This window comes from Oncorhynchus masou, chromosome 28 (genome assembly GCF_036934945.1).
Source record: "Oncorhynchus masou masou isolate Uvic2021 chromosome 28, UVic_Omas_1.1, whole genome shotgun sequence".
Taxonomy (NCBI): Eukaryota; Metazoa; Chordata; class Actinopteri; order Salmoniformes; family Salmonidae; genus Oncorhynchus; species Oncorhynchus masou.
The window spans coordinates 32024215-32046765 of NC_088239.1; the positions used below are offsets into that span (position 1 = coordinate 32024215).

The 22551-nt window shown below is 44.3% G+C and overlaps 1 protein-coding gene across 1 annotated transcript in view; it reads right to left on the bottom strand.

The window, feature by feature from the left end:
• The window catches only part of LOC135517526 (cadherin-20-like), a 126484-nt gene that overhangs the window by 7930 nt on the left and 96003 nt on the right, over positions 1-22551 (bottom strand). The window contains exons 2-7 of the mRNA XM_064941916.1: positions 18882-19226; positions 13643-13937; positions 12736-12855; positions 10751-10918; positions 9318-9505; positions 7784-8037 (exon numbers count right to left, since the gene is read on the bottom strand). Coding sequence (XP_064797988.1) covers positions 7784-8037; positions 9318-9505; positions 10751-10918; positions 12736-12855; positions 13643-13937; positions 18882-19118 — 1262 coding nt within the window. The 5' untranslated portion in view covers positions 19119-19226. The remainder of the gene's footprint in view (positions 1-7783; positions 8038-9317; positions 9506-10750; positions 10919-12735; positions 12856-13642; positions 13938-18881; positions 19227-22551) is intronic.

Genomic DNA, 22551 nt, shown 5'->3' on the forward strand with positions numbered 1-22551 from the left:
ACACCCCTTGACTTCTTCCACAATTTGTTTTGTTACAAAGTGTTATTACAGTGGACTTAATTGTAATTTTCTTTCTCCAAGATCTACACAGAATACTCTGTAATGTGAAAGTGGAAGAAAAATTTGAACAATTGTACAAAATCGATGAAAAATAAAACACGGCGATATCTTGATTAGATTCAACACCGAGTCAATACGTGTTAGAATCACCTTTGGCAGTGATTAACATGCCAACCACACCGCTCGTGTCACGTGTGCGAGCGTTTCAAAATAAATGTACACATACATGTTACTCAATCATTGCACCCACTCTGCTCGCGCGTGTCAACGAGAGTCTGCGTAACCAGGCACTAAAATAGAACTTGAATCTATTTGTGACACTTGACGCGCTGCAAGTTCCACCTCTCCAATCTCCTGACTGGTTGTTAGGAGGATATGCAGTGGCTTGCGAAAGTATTCACCCATCTTGGAATTTTTCCTATTTTGTAGCCTTACAAACTGGAATGAATAACTTCACCATGCTAACCGGAATATTCCGTGTCTGCGATCTACCAATAGGTGCCTTTCTTTATGAGGCATTGGAAATCATCCCAAATCTTTGTGGTTGTATCTGTGTTTGAAAAGTCCATGCAAAAATTGTTTAGGGTTGCCATAACAAAGGGGTTGAATAATTATTGAATCAAGACATTTCAGCTTGTCATTGTTAATGAATATGTAAAAAAAACAAAAACATTTTCAACATAATTCCACTTTGAAATTATGGGCTATTGTGTGTAGGCCAGTGACCAAAACATCTCAAGTAAATACATTTAATTTGTTATACAACAAAATGTGGAAAAAGTCAAGGGGTGTGAATATAAAGCATGCACATATCTTTATCTATTGCATGAGCTGTTGCGCTTTCTTGTTCAAGAAATACTAAAGAAAAAGGTTATTTTTAACATGAGTTCTTCTTTATTCTAGTTAACCGGAGACGTAAAGAATAGTGAGTGCATTGAACTGGAATCTCCCGCGCTCCAACTGACATGTGTGGGCTGCACGTGGTCATGTGGCATCAGATACATTGTGCCACATGAGCTTGGCATTTTGGATGTAGTAATTACAGAATTACTGCAGTTGAACTGCAGTTATACTGCACTCTAACTGCAGTATACCAAAATAACACAGTTTTTACTGCAGTGTAACTGCAGTTAGAATGCAGAATAACTGCAGTTATTCTGTAACTACTGCATCCAAAATACCACAGTCGACCGCAGTTACTACACTTTTACTACAGTTTCACAACTGAAATATTTTTGGGGAAGGGTCGTGTGTTCATGCACTTTCTAACATGACAAAATGTCTCAATTCTGGGGGCACCCTCAGAAAAACGTTTGCAGTCAGAGTGCAGTATAACTGCAGTCAGAGTGCAGTATAACTGCAGTACACATTTTTCAGTGTAACTGCAGTTGGAGTGCAGAGTCATGACTCTCCTGTGAAGATCTGAAGGATCAGGTTACGGTGGGTCAGCTCTACAGCGTCCCTCTCTCTCTCTCTCTCTCACGCTGTATTCCAAGCAGTTTTAGTGGTCCGTGGACACTTAAGGAAAAGTCTTGTCGAGTTTGTTTCATTTGGTGACCTCATGAAGGACACTTCTCAATTATGAGGTTTGCATCTGAATGTTGTGTAAAATACATGATTAATCATAAGAGTACTTTTGGAAATATAACAATGTGATCTTAGTCTTCTAAATAAGAATTGTTTTTCATAGTGACTTATGATCAGTCAGTTGCCACGCACCCATGAGCACAGATATTACACGGTGTCATGGAATGCCCCCTTTTCTACTAAAAGTACAGTGCCTTGCGAAAGTATTCGGCCGCCTTGAACTTTGCGACCTTTTGCCACATTTCAGGCTTCAAACATAAAGATATAAAACTGTATTTTTTTGTGAAGAATCAACAACAAGTGGGACACAATCATGAAGTGGAACGACATTTATTGGATATTTCAAACTTTTTTAACAAATCAAAAACTGAAAAATTGGGCATGCCAAATTATTCAACCCCTTAAGTTAATACTTTGTAGCGCCACCTTTTGCTGCGATTACAGCTGTAAGTCGCTTGGGGTATGTCTCTATCAGTTTTGCTCATCGAGAGACTGAAATTTTTTCCCATTCCTCCTTGCAAAACAGCTCGAGCTCAGTGAGGTTAGATGGAGAGCATTTGTGAACAGCAGTTTTCAGTTCTTTCCACAGATTCTCGATTGGATTCAGGTCTGGACTTTGACTTGGCCATTCTAACACCTGGATATGTTTATTTTTGAACCATTCCATTGTAGATTTTGCTTTATGTTTTGGATCATTTTCTTTTTGGAAGACAAATCTCCGTCCCAGTCTCAGGTCTTTTGCAGACTCCATCAGGTTTTCTTCCAGAATGGTCCTGTATTTGGCTTCATCCATCTTCCCATCAATTTTAACCATCTTCCCTGTCCCTGCTGAAGAAAAGCAGGCCCAAACCATGATGCTGCCACCATCATGTTTGACAGTGGTTATGGTGTGTTCAGGGTGATGAGCTGTGTTGCTTTTACGCCAAACATAACGTTTGGCATTGTTGCCAAAAAGTTCAATTTTGGTTTCATCTGACCAGAGCACCTTCTTCCACGTGTTTGGTGTGTCTCCCAGGTGGCTTGTGGCAAACTTTAAACGACACTTTTTATGGATATCTTTAAGAAATGGCTTTCTTCTTGCCACTCTTCCATAAAGGCCAGATTTGTGCAATATATGACTGATTGCTGTCCTATGGACAGTCTCCCACCTCAGCTGTAGATATCTGCAGTTCATCCAGAGTGATCATGGGCCTCTTGGCTGCATCTCTGATCAGTCTTCTCCTTGTATGAGCTGAAAGTTTAGAGGGACGGCCAGGTCTTGGTAGATTTGCAGTGGTCTGATACTCCTTCCATTTCAATACTATCGCTTGCACAGTGCTCCTTGGGATGTTTAAAGCTTGGGAAATCTTTTTTTATCCATATCCGGCTTTAAACTTCTTCACACCAGTATCTTGGACCTGCCTGGTGTGTTCCTTGTTCTTCATGATGCTCTCTGCGCTTTTAATGGACCTCTGAGACTATCACAGTGCAGGTGCATTTATACGGAGACTTGATTACACACAGGTGGATTGTATTTATCATCATTAGTCATTTAGGTCAACATTGGATCATTCAGAGATCCTCACTGAACTTTTGGAGAGAGTTTGCTGCACTGAAAGTAAAGGGGCTGAATAATTTTGCACGCCCAATTTTTCAGTTTTTGATTTGTTAAAAAAGTTTGAAATATCCAATAAATGTGGTTCAACTTCATGATTGTGTCCCACTTGTTGTTGATTCTTCACAAAAAAATACAGTTTTATATCTTTATGTTTGAAGCCTGAAATGTGGCAAAAGGTCGCAAAGTTCAAGGGGGCCGAATACTTTCTCAAGGCACTGTATAAAACCCACATACGACAAAGATTTACATTAGACCAGAAAACAATGAAGCTGTCGCTACTTGTTGAAATGGTTGGCAACTCTACCAAAGGACAGGACCAGAGAACGTGGAGATCATTCCCACGTTGAAATGGCTAGATATCTACAAACTAAAAAAACAATTATCCAGGCTGCAGCTGTTTAAGAACTTTTAGTTTGGTAAAAGCAACTGGTTCAAACGACCGAATGGTACTCTGACATATCCATTATAACAAGCTACGACTACGAAATACTTTGATCTCTGGTGGACAAACCAGAGACTTTCTGTCAAATATCTGTCCAGCAGATGGACCGGCGATCGCAGAAAGGGACAACAAAGGCATACACTCGTAAATATGTCATTTGAAATGTATTTTCGAATCAGCTGTTGTTCATGTTCAACGTATTAGAATTTCCATGAATGTAGTTATCAACTCGTAATTTCCCCCTCTTGAGCTGTCCCCACCCTTTTCCTTTGTCTACCAAGCCGTCATATTGGTTTCGTCCACTAGTGACTTTTCTTTGTGTCATGTTAGTAACCAATGTATGACCTACTGTGTGGGTGTTCATGTAATTATGTGATTGATTAGTTAGTTAAGCCAATTTCTATATCGCTGATTCATAATTAATGTTAGGGTTTGTGCAGATATCCAAGGGTTTGCGACATTCAGGAATGAGACTGATGAGGTAATAATACATTAATAGAAAACTGTCATCAATAAGATAATAAAATATCTGAAGAGATATTTTCGGGAAATTGTAACTCTATAAACAACATTTTCCTGTGATGCCTCGACTTCCTAGTTAATTACTATTCCATGATTCATTTAATTATGGAATAATTACACATAGAGAATTTATTTGATTATATAACAGTCTTCACATTTAATGACAGCAAACGCTATGAACAACAGTAAAACTGCAGGACACTGCAGGTATTCTGCAATTACTGCGTCCAAATACCACAGTCGAATGCAGTTACTACACTTTGACTGCAGTTTCAAAACTGAAATCTTCTTTTGTAAGGGAAATGCAATTCGAGCTAGCTCCTCAAACCGTCTCAGTTGTGATAGAATCAGCAATATATCTGCATTCTGCCAAATTGAGCTGCAGCACAGAGCTGGTGTGTGTGTGTGTATACCTGCAATGGGCTTTACTGTGCTGTGCTACACAGGCTGGCTCATCTCCTGCCACCACGGGCCACTTTCCAAAGCGCTCCTCAGAGAAGATCACACAACAATGAGTAAACAGACATACACTCAGAGATGAAGCCAGATGAATAGGGGGGGACACTACTTCAGGACACAGCTTAATCCCATATTCATAGGGTCTCAAAGAAGGAAATTAAGTCGATTTAGAATCCTACTGGGAAAGACCTGAAAGAACAAACCTCTGTGTACAGTGATCCCTCCCTCCCTCCCCTTTCTGTCTCAGTGTGAACTAAACTCCCAAAGGCAGGCTTCCTGACCCATCATTGTGCAGCAGTACACACAGAGAAAATGGAGAGAGTTCTCAGCTATACAGCTATACACAGAGACAGTCCTTGGTAGAATCGCCTGGTCTGTCAGACTGGTTGAGACCCTACACAAACACACACACACACACACACACACACACACACACACACACACACACACACACACACACACACACACACACACACACACACACACACACACACACACACACACACACACACACACACACACACACACACACACACACACACACCAGATGTGGAATGGCAAGCTGTCAATGTTTAAGGCAGACCCAGCATCAGCAGCACTCTATGTACCCTCCTTTACTGATGTTGTGTGTGTGTGTGTGTGTGTGTGTGTGTGTGTGTGTGTGTGTGTGTGTGTGTGTGTGTGTGTGTGATCCCGGGGGCAGGGTGTGTGTAAGGGAAGTGTGTGTGTGTGTGTTTGTGTTGTGTGTGTGCCTTCTCTCTCCTGTGTGTGTTTGTTTTGTAGGGTCTCAACCATATGTTGTCAATTATATAGTAATGTTAGCCACACCATTTCGGGAGAGACGAAGGTTGAAAGTCATCACAGGGCGTCCTCCAATACACAACCCAATTTGCTGAGACTGAGGGGTTTTAATATATTCACTAAAGCCACATTATCTTTTTAATTTTTTTTATTTTACCCCCTTTTCTCCCCAATTTCGTGGTATCCAATTGTTTTAGTAGATACTATCTTGTCTCATCGCTACAACTCCTGTACGGGCTCGGGAGAGACGAAGGTTGAAAGTCATGCGTCCTCCAATACACAACCCAACCAAGCCACACTGCTTCTTAACACAGTGCCATGCAACCCGGAAGCCAGCCGCACCAATGTGTCGGAGGAAACACCGTGCACCTGGCAACCTTGGTTAGCCCCCACCGCGCCCGGCCCGAGGAGTCGCTGGTGCGCGATGAGACAAGGATATCCCTACCGGCCAAACCATCCCTAACAAGGACAACGCTAGGGCCAATTGTGCATCTCCCCACGGGCCTCCCGGTTACGGCCGGTTACGACAGAGCCTGGACGCAAACCCAGAGTCTCTGGTGGCACAGCTGGCGCTGCACTACAGCGCCCTTAACCACTGCGCCACCCGGGAGGCCCTAAAGCCACATTATCTAACACATTATCTAACAGACACTCCCAACACAGCTTTACAATGAGGGATAACATTGGCATACCAGCATTCTGAAATAGCAGTTCATTTTAATGGCGAGAAATGATTTGTTTTTGGATCCCATACAAATACACTATATATACAAAAGTATATAAACACCCCTTCAAATCAGTCAAATTTCTACACTGCTAGAACTGCCCCGGTCAACTTTCAGTGCTGTTATTGTGAATTGGAAAAGGAGCAACAACAGCTAAGCCATGAAGTGGTAGGCCACACAACCATACAGAATGGGACCACCGAGTGCCGAAGCGAATACCGTGTAAAAATAGTCTGTCCTCGGTTGCAACCCTCACTACCGAGTTCCAAACTGCCTCTGGAAGCAACATCTATAACTTTGTCGGGAGCTTCATGAAATGGGTTTCCATGGCCCAGCAGCACACACACAAGCCTAAGCTCACTATGCACAATGCCAAGTGTCGGCTGGAGTGGTGTAAAGCTCCCCACCATTGGACTCTGGTGCAGTGGGAACATGTTTTCTGGAGTGATGAATCACGCTTCACAATCTGGCAGTCCGACTGACAAATCTGGGTTTGGCGGAAGCCAGGAGTACGGTACCTGTCGCAATGCATAGTACCAACTGTTAAGTTAGTGGAGGAGGAATAATGGCCCCTTAGTTCCAGTGACATGAAATCTTAACGCTACAGCATACAATGACATTCTATACGATTCTGCACTTCCAACTTTGTGACAACATTTTGGGGAAGGCCCTTTCCTGTTTCAGCATGACAATGCCCACATGCACAAAGCAAGGTCCGTACAGAAACTGTTTGTCGAGATCGAGCTCTGACCTCAACCCCATCGAACACCTTTGGGATGAATTGGAACACCGACTGCGAGTAAGGCCTAATCTCCCAACATAAGTGCCCGACCTCCCGAACACTTTTGTAGCAGAATGGAAGCAAGTCCCCGCACCAATGTTCCAACATAAGAGTGGAGGCTGTTATAGCAGAAAAGGGGGACCATTCCATGATTTTGGAATGAGCTGTTGGACACGCAGTTGTCCAGGTCATGTCGTGTATGTGGCTCCAGCTGAAATTAGCACATTGAAAGATTTTCAAATCTGACATTCCAAAAACGTTTAGCCTCAAGTCATGTGAATGTTGATGAGTAGCAGTGTGAGACGAGCCCCTGACCGTTAGTGACCGTTAGTGTATTCCCCTCTAGATATAGGGCTGGGATATTGTACATTGCTGCAAATTGACCTCAAGAAGCCCAAACAGATATAACATTTGACCGAAAGCAATGAATAGGGTGCCATTTGGGACGCACAGTGAAACTACGCTCCACTCTAACCCAACATCTGCTCTGTGAGTGAGGTAAACACACTGCATAATTTAAAATGATGGGAACGTCTCCTAATACCACACAATCCAGTACACTTTGACTGATTAGGGTTCTTAAAAATGCCAGATCATCATCATTAACACCATCTTCATTGCCAATGAACTAAAATTGGATAGCCCATTGTCTATATCACTCTGAGCTGTCACATCAGCTCAATGTTTTTTTTTTAACCACAGACTTGTACACTCCAATACCATACTGACACCATCTGGCCACAAGATGACATTACATGACATTGGTCAAAACATTTTGGGTGGTATTTTGCTGTTAACCATGTCCTCACCTGATGGAGTTATTGGAAGCATCAGGGTCTCTGGCAGAGACCGTCGTGAACACTGTGCCAATCTCTGCTTCTTCAGAGACCTCTATGTAGTATGCAGCAGTGCTAAACTCTGGGGGCTCGTCTATATCCTCCACGCTGACGTGAACAATGGTAACATGGCTGAACGGGCCCTTGTCCAGAAAACGGTGGTCCAGGTGTGTGTTGGCTCCTTCTATCTTCAGAGTGTAGCTTGCTTTGCTCTCAAAGTTCAGAGGCTAGAGGGGAGAGAGACGATGTTTACCGCATTAGTAGGTACGTTGTGTCATAGGTGTAATTCATATGAATAGTTAAATAAAGCGGCAGCGGAGGTTTCTTCACAGGTGGGTTGAGAAAGGATCCACTAGGAGTGAACCAACAATCAAATAATGAATCTAAATTAAATTGAGTTCAATATGCCTTATTGCATTGGCATTTTAGGCATTTACGGCTGTGCCGACTCCTCTGTCCTCTGTCAGAGGACACTCAAAGCATGTCATTACCTTTCATCGAAGTCTAGCCCGTGTGTGTGTTTTCATTGGTGTAACCTGTCATGGAAGTCTACCCCGTGTGTGTGTTTTCATTGGTGTAACCTTTCATTGAAGTCTACCCCGTGTATGTGTTTTCATTGGTGTAACCTTTCATTGAAGTCTACCCCGTCTATGTGTTTTCATTGGTGTAACCTTTCATTGAAGTCTACCCCGTGTATGTGTTTTCATTGGTGTAACCTTTCATTGAAGTCTACCCCGTGTGTGTGTTTTCATTGGTGTAACCTTTCATTGAAGTCTACCCCGTGTGTGTGTTTTCATTGGTGTAACCTTTCATTGAAGTCTACCCCGTGTATGTGTTTTCATTGGTGTAACCTTTTATTGAAGTCTACCCCGTCTATGTGTTTTCATTGGTGTAACCTTTCATTGAAGTCTACCCCGTGTATGTGTTTTCATTGGTGTAACCTTTCATTGAAGTCTACCCCGTGTGTGTGTTTTCATTGGTGTAACCTTTCATTGAAGTCTACCCCGTGTGTGTGTTTTCATTGGTGTAACCTGTCATGGAAGTCTACCCCGTGTATGTGTTTTCATTGGTGTAACCTGTCATCGAAGTCTACCCCGTGTGTGTGTTTTCATTGGTGTAACCTTTCATTGAAGTCTACCCCGTGTATGTGTTTTCATTGGTGTAACCTTTCATTGAAGTCTACCCCGTGTATGTGTTTTCATTGGTGTAACCTTTCATCGAAGTCTACCCCGTGTATGTGTTTTCATTGGTGTAACCTTTCATTGAAGTCTACCCCGTGTATGTGTTTTCATTGGTGTAACCTTTCATTGAAGTCTACCCCGTGTATGTGTTTTTATTGGTGTAACCTTTCATTGAAGTCTACCCCGTGTATGTGTTTTCATTGGTGTAACCTTTCATTGAAGTCTACCCCGTGTATGTGTTTTCATTGGTGTAACCTTTCATTGAAGTCTACCCCGTGTGTATGTTTTCATTGGTGTAACCTTTCATCGATGTCTACCCTATGTACCTTTTTGATGGTGATGATACCAAACAGGTTGGTGGGGTCTGTGCTGATGTCGAAGGTGTCCCTCCCGTCTCCATCAATGATGCTGTACCTCATCTCTGCGTTGATGCCAATGTCACGATCCTTCGCCCGGATACGACCCACAACAGACCCCACGGGAGCCGACTCCACAACACTCATCTGATACAGCTCTGAGAAGGGGAAGGAGAGAGGAGAGAGAGTGTTAAATGCATTTCTTTAGCTGATGAGGTATTATGTAATTACATGTGTTAGCTCATTGTTCCTCTAGAGGGTGCCACATTTATGTAATTACACCAGGACATTAGAAGGATAAACCACAGACCGTTGAGCACAAATTGGTTCAGTCTGAGAGACGGTTCGTAAATTGGGTTGTATTGTCTTATGGGTCAACAAAAATTAATTTCAACAATTTAACCTAATTTCAAAAACAGGGGTGACAGCGGTTCTCAATTTGCCGTGCTCCCTCTGTCTGAACTGAAACGGTCACACATTATGGTTGTCAGACAAGCGCACCCGAAGCTCCTCACAACGTATTAAAGTCTCACTTAAGCGATGTGACTAATTTGAGAGAAGAGAGGGGGATGTGGGGGAAATAAGGGGGTGATTGAGGAAAAAACGAGACCACCAGTCAGGCAGAAAGCTAGGGAATGGCGGAGGATAGACAGATGATAGAGAGAGATGAACCGCTGATCTCTGATTGGACGGTAATGTGGAGATCAGGAATGGGGCCAATCAAAGAGACAGCATTGGGGCTGGAATGGGACTGGTGGCCGGGTGAAGAGAAAGAAAGAAAGAGAGGTGGGGGCATGGTGGCGACTGGTGGCCGAGGAGGGATGGAAAGAGGGAGAGTAGTGAGAGGGTGGGGGATGGGAGTAATGGAGGGATGATGAGGACAGAAAGAATAGTGTGAGAGTGGGGAGGGTTAATGGGCTGGTGGCAGACTGGTGGCCAATGTAGATGATGAAGAGGAAGGAGAGAGAGAGAGCATGGTCTGAAGGAGAGGGACAAGCGAGGGGATACACTGTTGATTAAGTGGTGGAGAGGGCTGGAGAGGAAGAGCAAGAGGAGAGGACAGCAGAGACGGAACAGGAAGCGAGACATCCCACTCCCATTTTTTCTGACTGATATACAGTCAATGAACTAAGTAGACCAGACCCAGTTGCTGTCACATTGGTGTCTATGAGAGAGCCAGCCCTTAAGTAGACCTGAAATGCAAAAAGAAAATGGCCTGAGTGGGACATCTTCATTATCCACCATTTTTGAAGACAGAAGAGGAATAAGAAGAGGTGTGGAGAGGGAGGGAGATAGTTAATGAGAATGATGACAAGGGATTCAACAGTTGTGAAGATAAAATAAAGAATGGAATCCAAATAAACAAAAAGGCACAGGAGAAGAGAGGAGGCTCTGCTTCTTACTCTGATCAAACATGGGTGGGTTATCGTTGACGTCGCTGAGGGTGATGTTGACGACAGTGGTTCCAGCCAGACCCCCTAGCTGGCCTCCCATGTCCTTGGCCTGGATGATGATGGAGTAGATCTCTCTGACCTCTCGGTCCATGCCCGCCAGAGACACACGCACCTCGCCTGGGGGGACAGGGGGAGAGAGAGAGAGTGGGAGGACAATGAGAGAGAAAGAGGGGGACGGTGGAGAAGAGAGAGAGGTCACAGTTTGAAATGGTGTAATGGGAGGGTTAGCAGTGTAGTAGATGACGGGTCGTCAGGCAGATTAGGGACACGTCTCAGACTGGGCACCAAATAACACAGCATTAAAAATGTAGTGCATTTTTCTTTTAGTGGAGCCCTATAGTGCAAAAGGGAATAGGGGAGTGCCATTTCGGTAGCAGCCAGTGTCTTCTTTTAACGAATGATGTCAGAATGTTATACTGTAGTTCAGGGATCTTCAACTTGATTCAGCTACATGGGAATGTTTTCTTGAGCGGATGGTCAGGTAGCCAGAAGAGAGGTGGAAAAAAGCCTTGAATGAGTAGGTGTGTCCAAACCTTTGACTGGTACTGTATATATACATATTTTTTGCTCAGAAAACTTGGGGGACCAAGTAAAATCTACTGCGGGCCGAATTCGACTTGCAGGCCACCAGTTGCGGAACTCCGCTGTAGCGAATGTATTTGCTTATTGATTGTCTGGCTAGACTAGGTGTCTGGCTAGACTGCAAACTCTCCTTCCAGACCCATATCAAACATCTCCAATCGAAAATCAAATCAAGAGTCGGATTTCTATTCCGTAACAAAGCCTCCTTCACTCACGCTGCCAAGCTTACCCTAGTAAAACTGACTATCCTACCGATCCTCGACTTCGGCGATGTCATCTACAAAATTGCTTCCAACACTCTTCTCAGCAAACTGGATGCAGTTTATCACAGTGCCATCCGTTTTGTCACTAAAGCACCTTATACTACCCACCACTGCGACTTGTATGCTCTAGTCGGCTGGCCCTCGCTACATATTCGTCGCAAGACCCACTGGCTCCAGGTCGTCTACAAGGCCATGCTAGGTAAAGCTCCGCCTTATCTCAGTTCACTGGTTACGATGGCAACACCCATCCGTAGCACGCGCTCCAGCAGGTGTATCTCACTGATCATCCCTAAAGCCAACACCTCATTCGGCCGCCTTTCGTTCCAGTACTCTGCTGCCTGTGACTGGAACGAATTGCAAAAATCGCTGAAGTTGGAGACCTTTATCTCCCTCACCAACTTCAAACATCAGCTATCTGAGCAGCTAACCGATCGCTGCAGCTGTACATAATCTATTGGTAAATAGCCCACCCATTTTCACCTACCTCATCCCCACAGTTTTTATTTATTTACTTTTCTGCTCTTTTGCACACCAATATCTCTACCTGTACATGACCATTTATCAATCCAGTGTTAATCTGCAATATTGTAATTATTCGCTTACCTCCTCATGCCTTTTGCACACATTGTATATAGACTCCCCTTTTTTTCTACTGTGTTATTGACTTGTTAATTGTTTACTCCATGTGTAACTCTGTGTTGTCTGTTCACACTGCTATGCTTTATCTTGGCCAGGTCGCAGTTGTAAATGAGAAATTGTTCTCAACTAGCCTACCTGGTTAAATAAAGGTGAAATAAATAAAATAAAATTGGATTTGCCAGTTGTTACCATTGGCAGCCACAAGAGGGCATTCTTAACCCTGTTGATATATGTCTACGTTCAAACTGTATTATATTCAGCCTGTATGTGTGTGTGTGTGTGTGTTTGTGTTACCTGGAGTAGCAGATGGGAGTGCCTCAGTTATGTGCCAAAACATGGAAGTCTACTAACATAACTAAAGCACATCCATTGTAACTACTATTGTTAATTAATGCAGGTCTGACGATGTTTTGACACTTTTGGTTTTGTTTTCCCCTGTGCTTTACATACCAGTCTTGGGCTCCACAGAGAAGTATGGCTGTCCTTGCAGAATGCTGTAGACCACTCTGGCACTGTTACCATATGTAGGGTCATCAGCATCTGTAGCGGTCAGCCGAATCACCTCAGTGCCTGGGGAATGAGGCAGGGGGAGGGAGGGATGGGGAAGTAGAAATAGAGTGACTTGGTGAGCAAAGATATTTCCACGCAACTGGAATGACTCATTCTGTTTCTATATGGATATTTCAACAAGGCCTGTTTACAAAATGGATTGGCCCATCTGCATAAAACTGCTTCAATGTTGACAATAGGTGTAGGCTATTAGTAACTGCAGTTATTTTCCGCCTCAAGGTATCTGCACTCACTGGTGGATTTATAAATATTGTATCCCACTGGTGCAGTGTGTAAGCAGAGACATAATTTTGATGGCATTATGACGATACTGCAGAGATATAATTATTTTGGCTATTGTGCGCACATAACCGAACATCCTCATCTCCTTCCCAGCGTACACTACTCACAGAAACACACTGCTGTGAATAACCAGCACAACAGAGACATACTGTATAATAGATAGAGTTTGCTAACTGAACTACTATAATTAAAAAATAAGCAAAGACTGTTCATGAATGGATGAATGGAACGTGTAGAGGCAGCAGCATGGTGTCCAGCTCCACTCTCAAGCTGTGTTTCTGAAAGGGTCCTGGTCAAAAGTAGTGCACTATGTAGAGAATACGCTGCCATTTTGGATGCACACTGTGGCTTTATGTGTCGATTCTCCACAGTTCTCCCAAAATGTGCACTTACACACTTTTTGTCAAGGATTTAAAAACATTGGTGTAACCACTGGCTTGAGGGAGTTTCCACTATTGCAAAATCCATTCAAGGATTTTGACCACCAAAATCTCTACTAACTCACCAATGGTTGACATCTCAGGTATGGTGGCTTGGTAGGGCCCATCCTGGAACTTAGGTTCATTGTCATTGATGTCCTGGATCTTAACGATAAACTCAGATTCGGGCTCTAGGGGTCGGTCTGTCTGTCTGTTCCAGGCCTGGGCTTTCAGCAGGTACTGGGCCTTGACCTCGCGGTCCAGCCTCTTGATGGCATGGATGTCTCCTGTACTGTCATCAATGGTGAAGGTGGTGCCGGCACCGTCTCCTGATAGTATGTACTTGATTGAGCCATCCCCTAGGTCCATGTCTGAGTGGAGCTGTGGGGGTCACAGGTCAGAGGTTAGGGGTCAGAGGTTAGAGGTCAAGAGAGGTTAGAAAGTACACCTTTGTTGTAGGGCCCTGGTCAAAAGTAGTGCACTCGGGTGCCATTTGAGACGCAGAATGAATATGAATATGTGATGCTATTATTTGACTTCACTGAATCTGTGACATTTCACTACTTCACTGTTTCACGTCACAAGATGGTGGTTCAGAAGATTTCTGTAAAAGAAATGAATGGAACATGGAATAGAGTCCTTTTTTTGGGAGAGTTCCGCTATCTATAGATCTAAAATTTAATTCCTGGCTAGACACCTTTCACACTGAGTGGGTCTCCTCTGCTTTGTTATATAGGCTCAGACAAAAAGGAAAGTGTTAAGTAAATGGAACGAAAGATATTCTAGACACTCATCCACACTAGTGCTCCATATAAATTCATGTGGAATGCACTGTATGTGCAGAGGTGTCACGCCCTGATCTGTTTCTCCTGTCCCTGTGATTGTCTTATTTTCCCCAGTGTATTTATCTCTCTCTGTATGTTTAGTCAAGTCAACCAGCGTGTTTTTTCCCCATACTCCTTTTCTATTCTCTTTTGCTAGTCTTCCCGGGTTTTGATCACTGTCTGACTCTGGACTACTTTCCTGCCTGCCCTGACCTTGAATCTGCCTGCCCTTCGGTTCCTATTGGACTCTGAACTGGTTTTGACCTTTTGCCTGTTCATGACCATTCTCTTGCCTACCCCTTTTTGGATTAATAAACAGTGCAAGACTCCAACCATCTGCCTCCTGTGTCCGCATCTGGGTCTCGTCTTGTGCCGTGATAAGAGCTTGTGTCCCAAATGGCACCCTATTCCCTACATAGTGCGTTACTCTTGACCATGGCCATATGGGAACCCCATGGACCCTGGCCAAAAGTAGTGCACTAGGGAATAGGGTAGCATTTGGGAGGCAGACACAGAGATTCATTGGCACAGGAAGATACCTTGATCACTCAAGCGTTGAAGTGGATTGAACATTTGATCAATGATGATAAACCCTGCAGCTATCAGAGACCACATCCAGCCGACCGCGATGACATTGATGGAAAAGTTGAGAACTGTCATCAAACAGTTCAATAGTAATGATGGTGGGCATTTAGCAGACGCTTTTATCCAAAGCGACATGCAGTTAGCACATGTATATCATGACACAGGATATGACCCAGATGCAGAGACAGGGGGTGGGTAGTTTGGTTCTCCGAATATTTATTATAACAAAGCGGCAGAAAAAGGGAGGTCGAGGGCAGGCGGCGGTTCGTAATCCAAGGCAGAGTCAGAAACCGGGTCGGAACCAGAAAGACTGGAAAACAAGAACTTGAGAAACGGGAAGCACACTGGTAAGACCTGACAAAACAAGACGAACTGGCAACAGACAAACAGAAAACACAGGTATAAATACACGGGATAATGGGGAAAAATAGGAGACACTTGGTGGGAGTGGAGACATGCACAAGACAAACACAAACACTGTTCAACATGTCACGGAGCACGTCGTTGACCTGGGCTTGGAACACCGTGGGAGCGTTGGCCAGTCCAAATGGCATAACCAGATACGCATAAGTGCCCGCTAGCCGTGTTAAAGGCTGTCTTCCACTCGTCTCCGAAACAGATGGTAGGCGTTCCGAAGGTCCAACCTCTAAAAAATATTCGCCCACTGGAGAGGCTCGAAAGCCGAGGAGAAGAGTGGTAGAGGTTTATTCGAGCATTTATTTTTACTGTGATGTCATTAAGGTCCCGGTAGTCGATACACGGGTGCAGGGTGGAAGAAGGATGAATTAACCCTGCAGCTAGGAGGATGAATTAAGGAATTAACCTTGCAATTAACCGTGCAGCGAGTCCTCAATGTACACTTCCGTGGTCTTGGTCTCCGGACCAGACAAGGGACAATGCCACCCCCTGATGAGGTGTAGTGCCAGGGAGGAGGTCAATAGCGCAGTAGGGTTGATGAAGAGGGAAAGTTGTGTTGTGCAGGCCTTGTTTTTTTAAATGTTTTTTTCACCATTAGTAAGCTAGTTGAGAACAAGTTCTCATTTGCAACTGCGACCTGGCCAAGATGAAGCATAGCAATTCGACACATACAACAACACAGAGTTACACATGGAATAAACAAAACATAGTCAATAATACAGTAGAACAAAAGAAAATAAGTCTATATATAGTGAGTGCAAATGAGGTAAGATAAGGGAGTTAAGGTAACAAATAGGCCATGGTGGCGAAGTAATTACAATATAGCAATTAAACAATGGAATGGTAGATGTGCAGAAGATGAATGTGCAAATAGAGATATTGGGGTGCAAAGGAGCAAGATAAATAAATACTGTATGGGGATGCGGTAGGTAGATAGATGGGCTGTTTACAGATGGGCTATGAACAGGTGCAGTGATCTGTGAGCTGCTCTGACAGCTGGTGCTTAAAGCTAGTGAGGGAGATATGAGTCTCCAGCTTCAGAGATTTTTGCAGTTTGTTCCAATCATTGGCAGCAGGGAACTGGAAGGAAAGACGACCAAATGAGGAATTGGCTTTGGGGGTAACCAGTGAGATACACCTGCTGGAGCGCGTGCTACGAGTGGGTGCTGTTATGGTGAAAATTGTTGAAAATCTCCCGGTCATTGTACTCAGTGGGAATGGCTGAGAGGTCTGACGCTTTCCCAAGCCCGCAGAAGGACGCCCAGGGACAGGCTGTGCCGCCTTGAGGCAATGTGCATGACAGAAATGGCTCCAACCCAAAATAGAATCCGTAGCCCAGTCGATCAAGGGGTTGTGCGTCTGGAGCCATGACAATCCCAAAACCTCAGGCACACGAGGAGACTCAATGAGCAGAAACTGCATGGACTCACTGTAGTTACCTTACACTCGCAGGTTGATGGAAACCATACTGTGAGTGACCCTGCCAATACAGCTTTCGTCCAATGCTCTGGAGTCCATGGGAATGGAGAGGGGTTGTGTAGAGATGCTCAGTTCCGACACCAGGGTCGCATCCATAAAGCTCCCGTCGGTTGAAGAGTCCATGAACACCCAGAGAGATTAAGACCGGTCTCCCCACAGTAGGATAGCATGGAGAGGAGTGTGAGTAACGGGAGATGGGAGACTCCCTGTATGGACCACCATCGTCCTCCTGCCTACTGATGAGCCTGGTCTTTTACTCGATAGGGGGATATGTAATGTCCTGAAATACCACAATACATACAACTTCTGCATAAATGTTCCCCAGTAGACAATCTAGCCCTGCCCGGTTGCATGGGCTCAGGAGGTGGCAACAGTCCTCGATGAATCCCGGGAGAACTCGGGTGACATCGGATTCGCTCGGGAATGCATGCGTCAGGGACTTCTGGGATTCTTTGGAGGCAATGGGGAACACGTGGACGAGCGCGTGTGGCTGGGAACAGACCTCCTCTCCCTGCTCCGTTCCCGTAACTGCCCATCAATTCTTATTGTCAGGGCTATGAGAGAGTTGAGGTCCATGGGCAGCTCCCTGGCTGCGAGCACAGCTTTAATACCCTCCAATTATCCTTGAAAGAAGGTGTCGAACAGGAATTCCGTGTTCCAGGCACTTTTGGTGGCCAAAAAGGACGCCACATTCCAGGAGTCTTGACGCAGCGGAAGTAGCTTCCGAGCTACCTTTCTCCCAGACACAGGAGAATCGAACACCATCCTGGATTGTTGCTCCCACACAGCTGTTGCCCAGGTGAGCTCCCTCGCGGACATTAGCGTTATAAGATACTCCATCTTCGAACGATCTGAAGGAAACAAGGAGGGCTGTATCTCAAATATGAGGGAACACTGGAAGAGAAATGCCCAGCAGGTCCCAGGATCCCCAGCGTAGTGCTCTGGAGGAGGTAATCAGGGTTCTCAGGAAGCCGGGTATGCTGGGGAGAAGCAACTCTGGTAGCGGGGTTACTACGAGTCTGGAAGGACACCGTGGTGGCTTGCTACCTAGTAGATAGTCCGCTGAATTGTTTCAACAATGCATTGAAGGCATGGTCATGGCGTTCCGCCAAGGTATGGTGTCCCTCCATAAGGTTAAGCAGTAAGTCCTTGTGTCCTCCAATGGTGGCTCCTTGGGGGGAAACAGTATTATGGAGCTGGTCTGAGTCTACTGGGTCAGTCATGGCCAGTTCGTACTATCACGGCTCAGGATATGACCCAGATGCAGACACAGGAGGCAGATGGTTCAGTTCTCAGAATATTTTTTGTTAAACAAAGGGGCAGGAAAAGGGGAAGAACAAGAGTAGGCAGAGGTTTGTAATCCAAGGCAGAGTCAAAAAGGGCCAGAACAGCAGGCAGTATCAGGGACAGGGCAGGCAGAAAGTTCAGATCCAGGAAGACTGGAATACAAGAACTTGATAACTGGTGAAACGGGAAACATGCTGGTAAAACCTGACAAAACAAGACGAACTGGCAATAGACAAACCGAAAACGCAGGTATAAATACACTGTCAGGAAGTGTATGAAGGTGAAGTCAGGTGCAGGAGAGCAGAGTATGATTAAATAAAGCGCAATTTATTATAGTTCCAAACTGGGAGCACAACAAAACAAACGCGCTCAAAAAAACGGAACAATTAAGTAAAGCGCTTAACGACCATCACTAGACATGAAAACAATTACACACAAAACATGATGGGAAACAGAGGGTTAAATACAAGTGGATTGATTGGGGAAATGAAAACCAGGTGTGTATGAAATCAAGACAAGACAAATGGATATATGAAACATGGAGCGGCGATGGCTAGAAGGTATGACGTCGATCACTGAATGCCGCCCGAACAAGGAGAGGAGCCGACTTCGGCGGAAGTCGTGACATACACGTGGATAATGGGGAAAAATTGGAGACAACTGGAGAGGGGGTATGTGCATGTGTGTGTGTGTGTATGTATGTGTTCATGCATGTCTGTGTGTGTCAACTCACCTTTCCAATGTATAGCGGCTCCAGTCCAGTGTACTCCTCCAGCACAAAGAACTGGTTCCATACCCAGCCTCTTTTCACCCTCCTCAACAGCCCTGCTCTACTTTCCTCCTGTGACTTGGCTCTATCCATACGGCCCTGGGCCTCACACAACAGGGTCAGCAGGGCTAGAGCTAGTGGGAGTAGTAGGGTGTAGACAGGCCTACCACCCCAAAGATAGTGGTGAAGTCGATCTCCCATGATGGATACTCAACCACAAAGCAAATTGTTTTGTGTTTTCTTTAGGGATCCAATGACCCACCGATGTCGTGCCTTTATCTCTTGCGTCCTGGGTAGGTCCTCAAATGTCTAGAGAAAAGAGACAGCAGAGATTAATTTCAAAACCCTTCAAATGTAGCTGTCATTGTTGTATCATGACACTATCGTCCTTGGCCTAAAAGCCGCTTTGCTGTTTCATTCTTCTCTGAAACTACGGAGGAAAGGAGGAAAGTATGGATGAATGAAAAGATGGAAAGATGGAGGGATGACAATGATCCCAGCCTATTGTGTATAACCACCGATTCCTCTTCTTTTCTGCTATTTGGTGAGTGATATTTAATGTGTGTGTGTGTGTGTGTGTGTGTGTGTGTGCGTGTGCGTGTGTGTGTGTGTGTGTGTGTGTGTGTGTGGGTGCTTACGTCTGTGTTTGTCTGTGCGCGTTTGATGTGGAAGTGTGTGCATGTGCTTGTGTGTGGTAGAAAGATAGAGAGCTGTATTAAAACTTAATTAGTGGGGCCTCTCACACTGCAGATGTGCGTTTAGAGTAGGAGCGGAGAGGGAGAGATTGGGGAGAGGTATGTCCTCTAGGGGCTGCAGGTTAACCTGAGAGTGACCAGGCCTGATGCTAAACTCTGATACCAGCTTGAGCACAAAACCCTTCTGCATTTAGCTTCTTCCTTCCCCATTTATTGTGTTGTGCTTAGACCAAGGGGCTCCAACAGGTAGATCGCGAGCTACCAGTAGCTCTCAACCCATGAGTAGCTCCCCAAACAATTCTGAAAGCACATACAATGCCTTGCAAAAGTATTCATCCCCCTTGGTATTTTTCCTATTTTGTTGCATTACAACCTGTATTTGAAATGTATTTTTATTTGGAGTTCATGTAATGGACATGATCTGTCACATGATCTCAGTATATATACACCTGTTCTGAAAGGCCCCAGAGACTGTAACACCACTAAACAAGAGGCACCATGAGGACCAAGGAGCTCTCCAAACAGGTCAGGGACAAAGTTGTGGAGAAGTACAGATCAGGGTTGGGTTATAAAAAATATCCTAAACTTTAAACAACCCACGGAGCACCATTAAATCCATTATTAAAACATTGAATGAATATGGCATCACAACAAACCTGCCAAGAGAGGGACGCCCACCAAAACTCACAGACCAGGCAAGGAGGGCCTTATCAGAGAGTCAACAAAGAGACCATAGACAACCCTGAAGGAGCTGCAAAGCTCAGCGGAGATTGGAGTATCTGTCCATAGGACCACTTTAAGCTAAGAGTGTGCAAGAGTGAATGCCAAGAGTGTGAATGCCTTGAATGCCAAGAGTGTGCAAAGGGTAGCTATTTGAAGAATCTCAAATCTCAAATATATTTTGATTTGTTTAACACTTTTTTGGTTACTACATGATTCCATATGTGTTATTTCATAGTTTTTGATGTCTTCACTTTTATTCTACAATGTTGAAAATAGTAAAAATAAAGAAAAACCCTTGAATGAGTCGGCGTTCTGCTCGGTAGTGTGTAGAGATGTATAGTGTATATAAATGTATTATGGATATTGCACGTTCTGATATTTCTTAATTCCTTTCTATGTTTTGTATTTGTGTGAATTGTTAGGTGTTACTGTCACTTTCTGACCTTAGTTCCTTTATTATGTCTTTGTGTTAGTTTGGTCAGGGTGTGAGTTGGGGTGGGGTGGGTTGTCTATGTTCTTTTTTCTATGATGTATTTCTGTGTTTGGCCTGGTATGGTTCTCAATCAGAGGCAGCTGTCGATCGTTGTATCTGATTGAGAATCATACTTAGGTAGCCGGTTTTCCCCAGTTTGGTGATTATTTTCTGTGTCTGTGTTTTCCACACAGAAAGAACTGTTTCGTTCTTTCTCCTTGTTATTTTGTTTTTGTGTTCAGTGTTAATAAATATCAACATGGACATGTACCACGCTGCACCTTGGACCTCTTCTCCTTCACCAGATGAAAACCATTACAATTACTGCATTGTTGAAGATAGAAACATAAGCACTTCATTGCACCTGCGGTAACATGTGAAAAATATGTATACGAGACCAATAGCATTTGATTAGATTTGTTACTATCCCATCAAAGCCAAATTGACATTATCCCACCACTGGTTAGACACTATTGGCTCAAAAAGCCAAACGTAACACAATATCTGCCATTTCATTTACAGCAATATTACCCATCTGTCTGTGTGGTGCGTGAGTGCATTTGTGTATCCCTTAGTTTAGCCAGTTAGCGATGCTAATGACAACCATCTTCTGGGTAGACAGAAAGGCTTTCCCCAGAATATTCACAATAAAATGTTAACTACAAAATAGGCTTACCTGATAGAATGTTATCATGATTATTTGTATTAAGCAAGTTCACATTAGTTTTGCGAACTATACCATGATGTGTGCAGTATTGCTAGCCAGACACAGTCCTCAATTAAAGGTAAATTATAATATTATTTTTCCCCATACAATGGTACGGTGATGTATACATTTACATGCACTCTGAACATGCAACTGTGTTGTTTCTCTATAAATAATTGTCATTTTTACCATTATAAAATCTATTTTACAGCAAAGACCTGGTGAAGAGTTGCAGGGGAGAAAAGAGCATGCCTATTTCAACGCTAAATACATTTGTAGCTGGAGACATTTTTTTTAAGTACCTCTTATACAAAAAAATATATAGTAAACCCCTGGCTTGGACTGTAGCAACCACCCTCAAACCCTACCTCTCTCTCGCTCTTCTTTCTACATTTCTGCTTCCCCCTCTATTTGCAGTTTCTAAGAACAACAGTAACTTCTTTCATTTCTCTCTGGCTCTCTTCTCTAAGCGTGTAGTTGCTTCTCTCCCTCTCCCCTCTCTCCCCCTCTCCCCTTTTCTCCCTCTCTCTTTCTGCTGCCTGTCATAGAGGAAGTGAGAGATGCGCTGCTGTTTCTCCCTGCCACTCTCTCTCCCCCTTTCCTCCTCTCTCTCTCTCACTCCCTCTCTCTCCCCCATCTATCTCCCTCTCCTCCTCTCACACTCTCCTTCTCTCATCTTTCTCCATTTCCCCCTCTCTCCCTCTCCCCTCTCTCTTTCTGCTGCCTTAGTAGAGGAGGTGAGAGGTGCGCTGTCTGCCTTCTGCTAATGGCCTCAGGGTGTGATGTCATGAGATTGGTGTGTTTGTGTCCGAATAGAATTACTAAACGCTACTCACACCGTGAACTACTGTACATGCTACATGCCTGATAGGGCAACATGCAACAAGTGGCGCACCGTTCCACAAAGTAGAGTTTGGCAAAGAGGAAGTGGAGAGAGTGGAAAGAGTTGAGAGCGGTAGAGAAATGGAGAGACGGAGGAAGAGCATTTCCACCATTTATCGGGTGTAGGCACTGACTTGATAACTGATTTCCAAATGT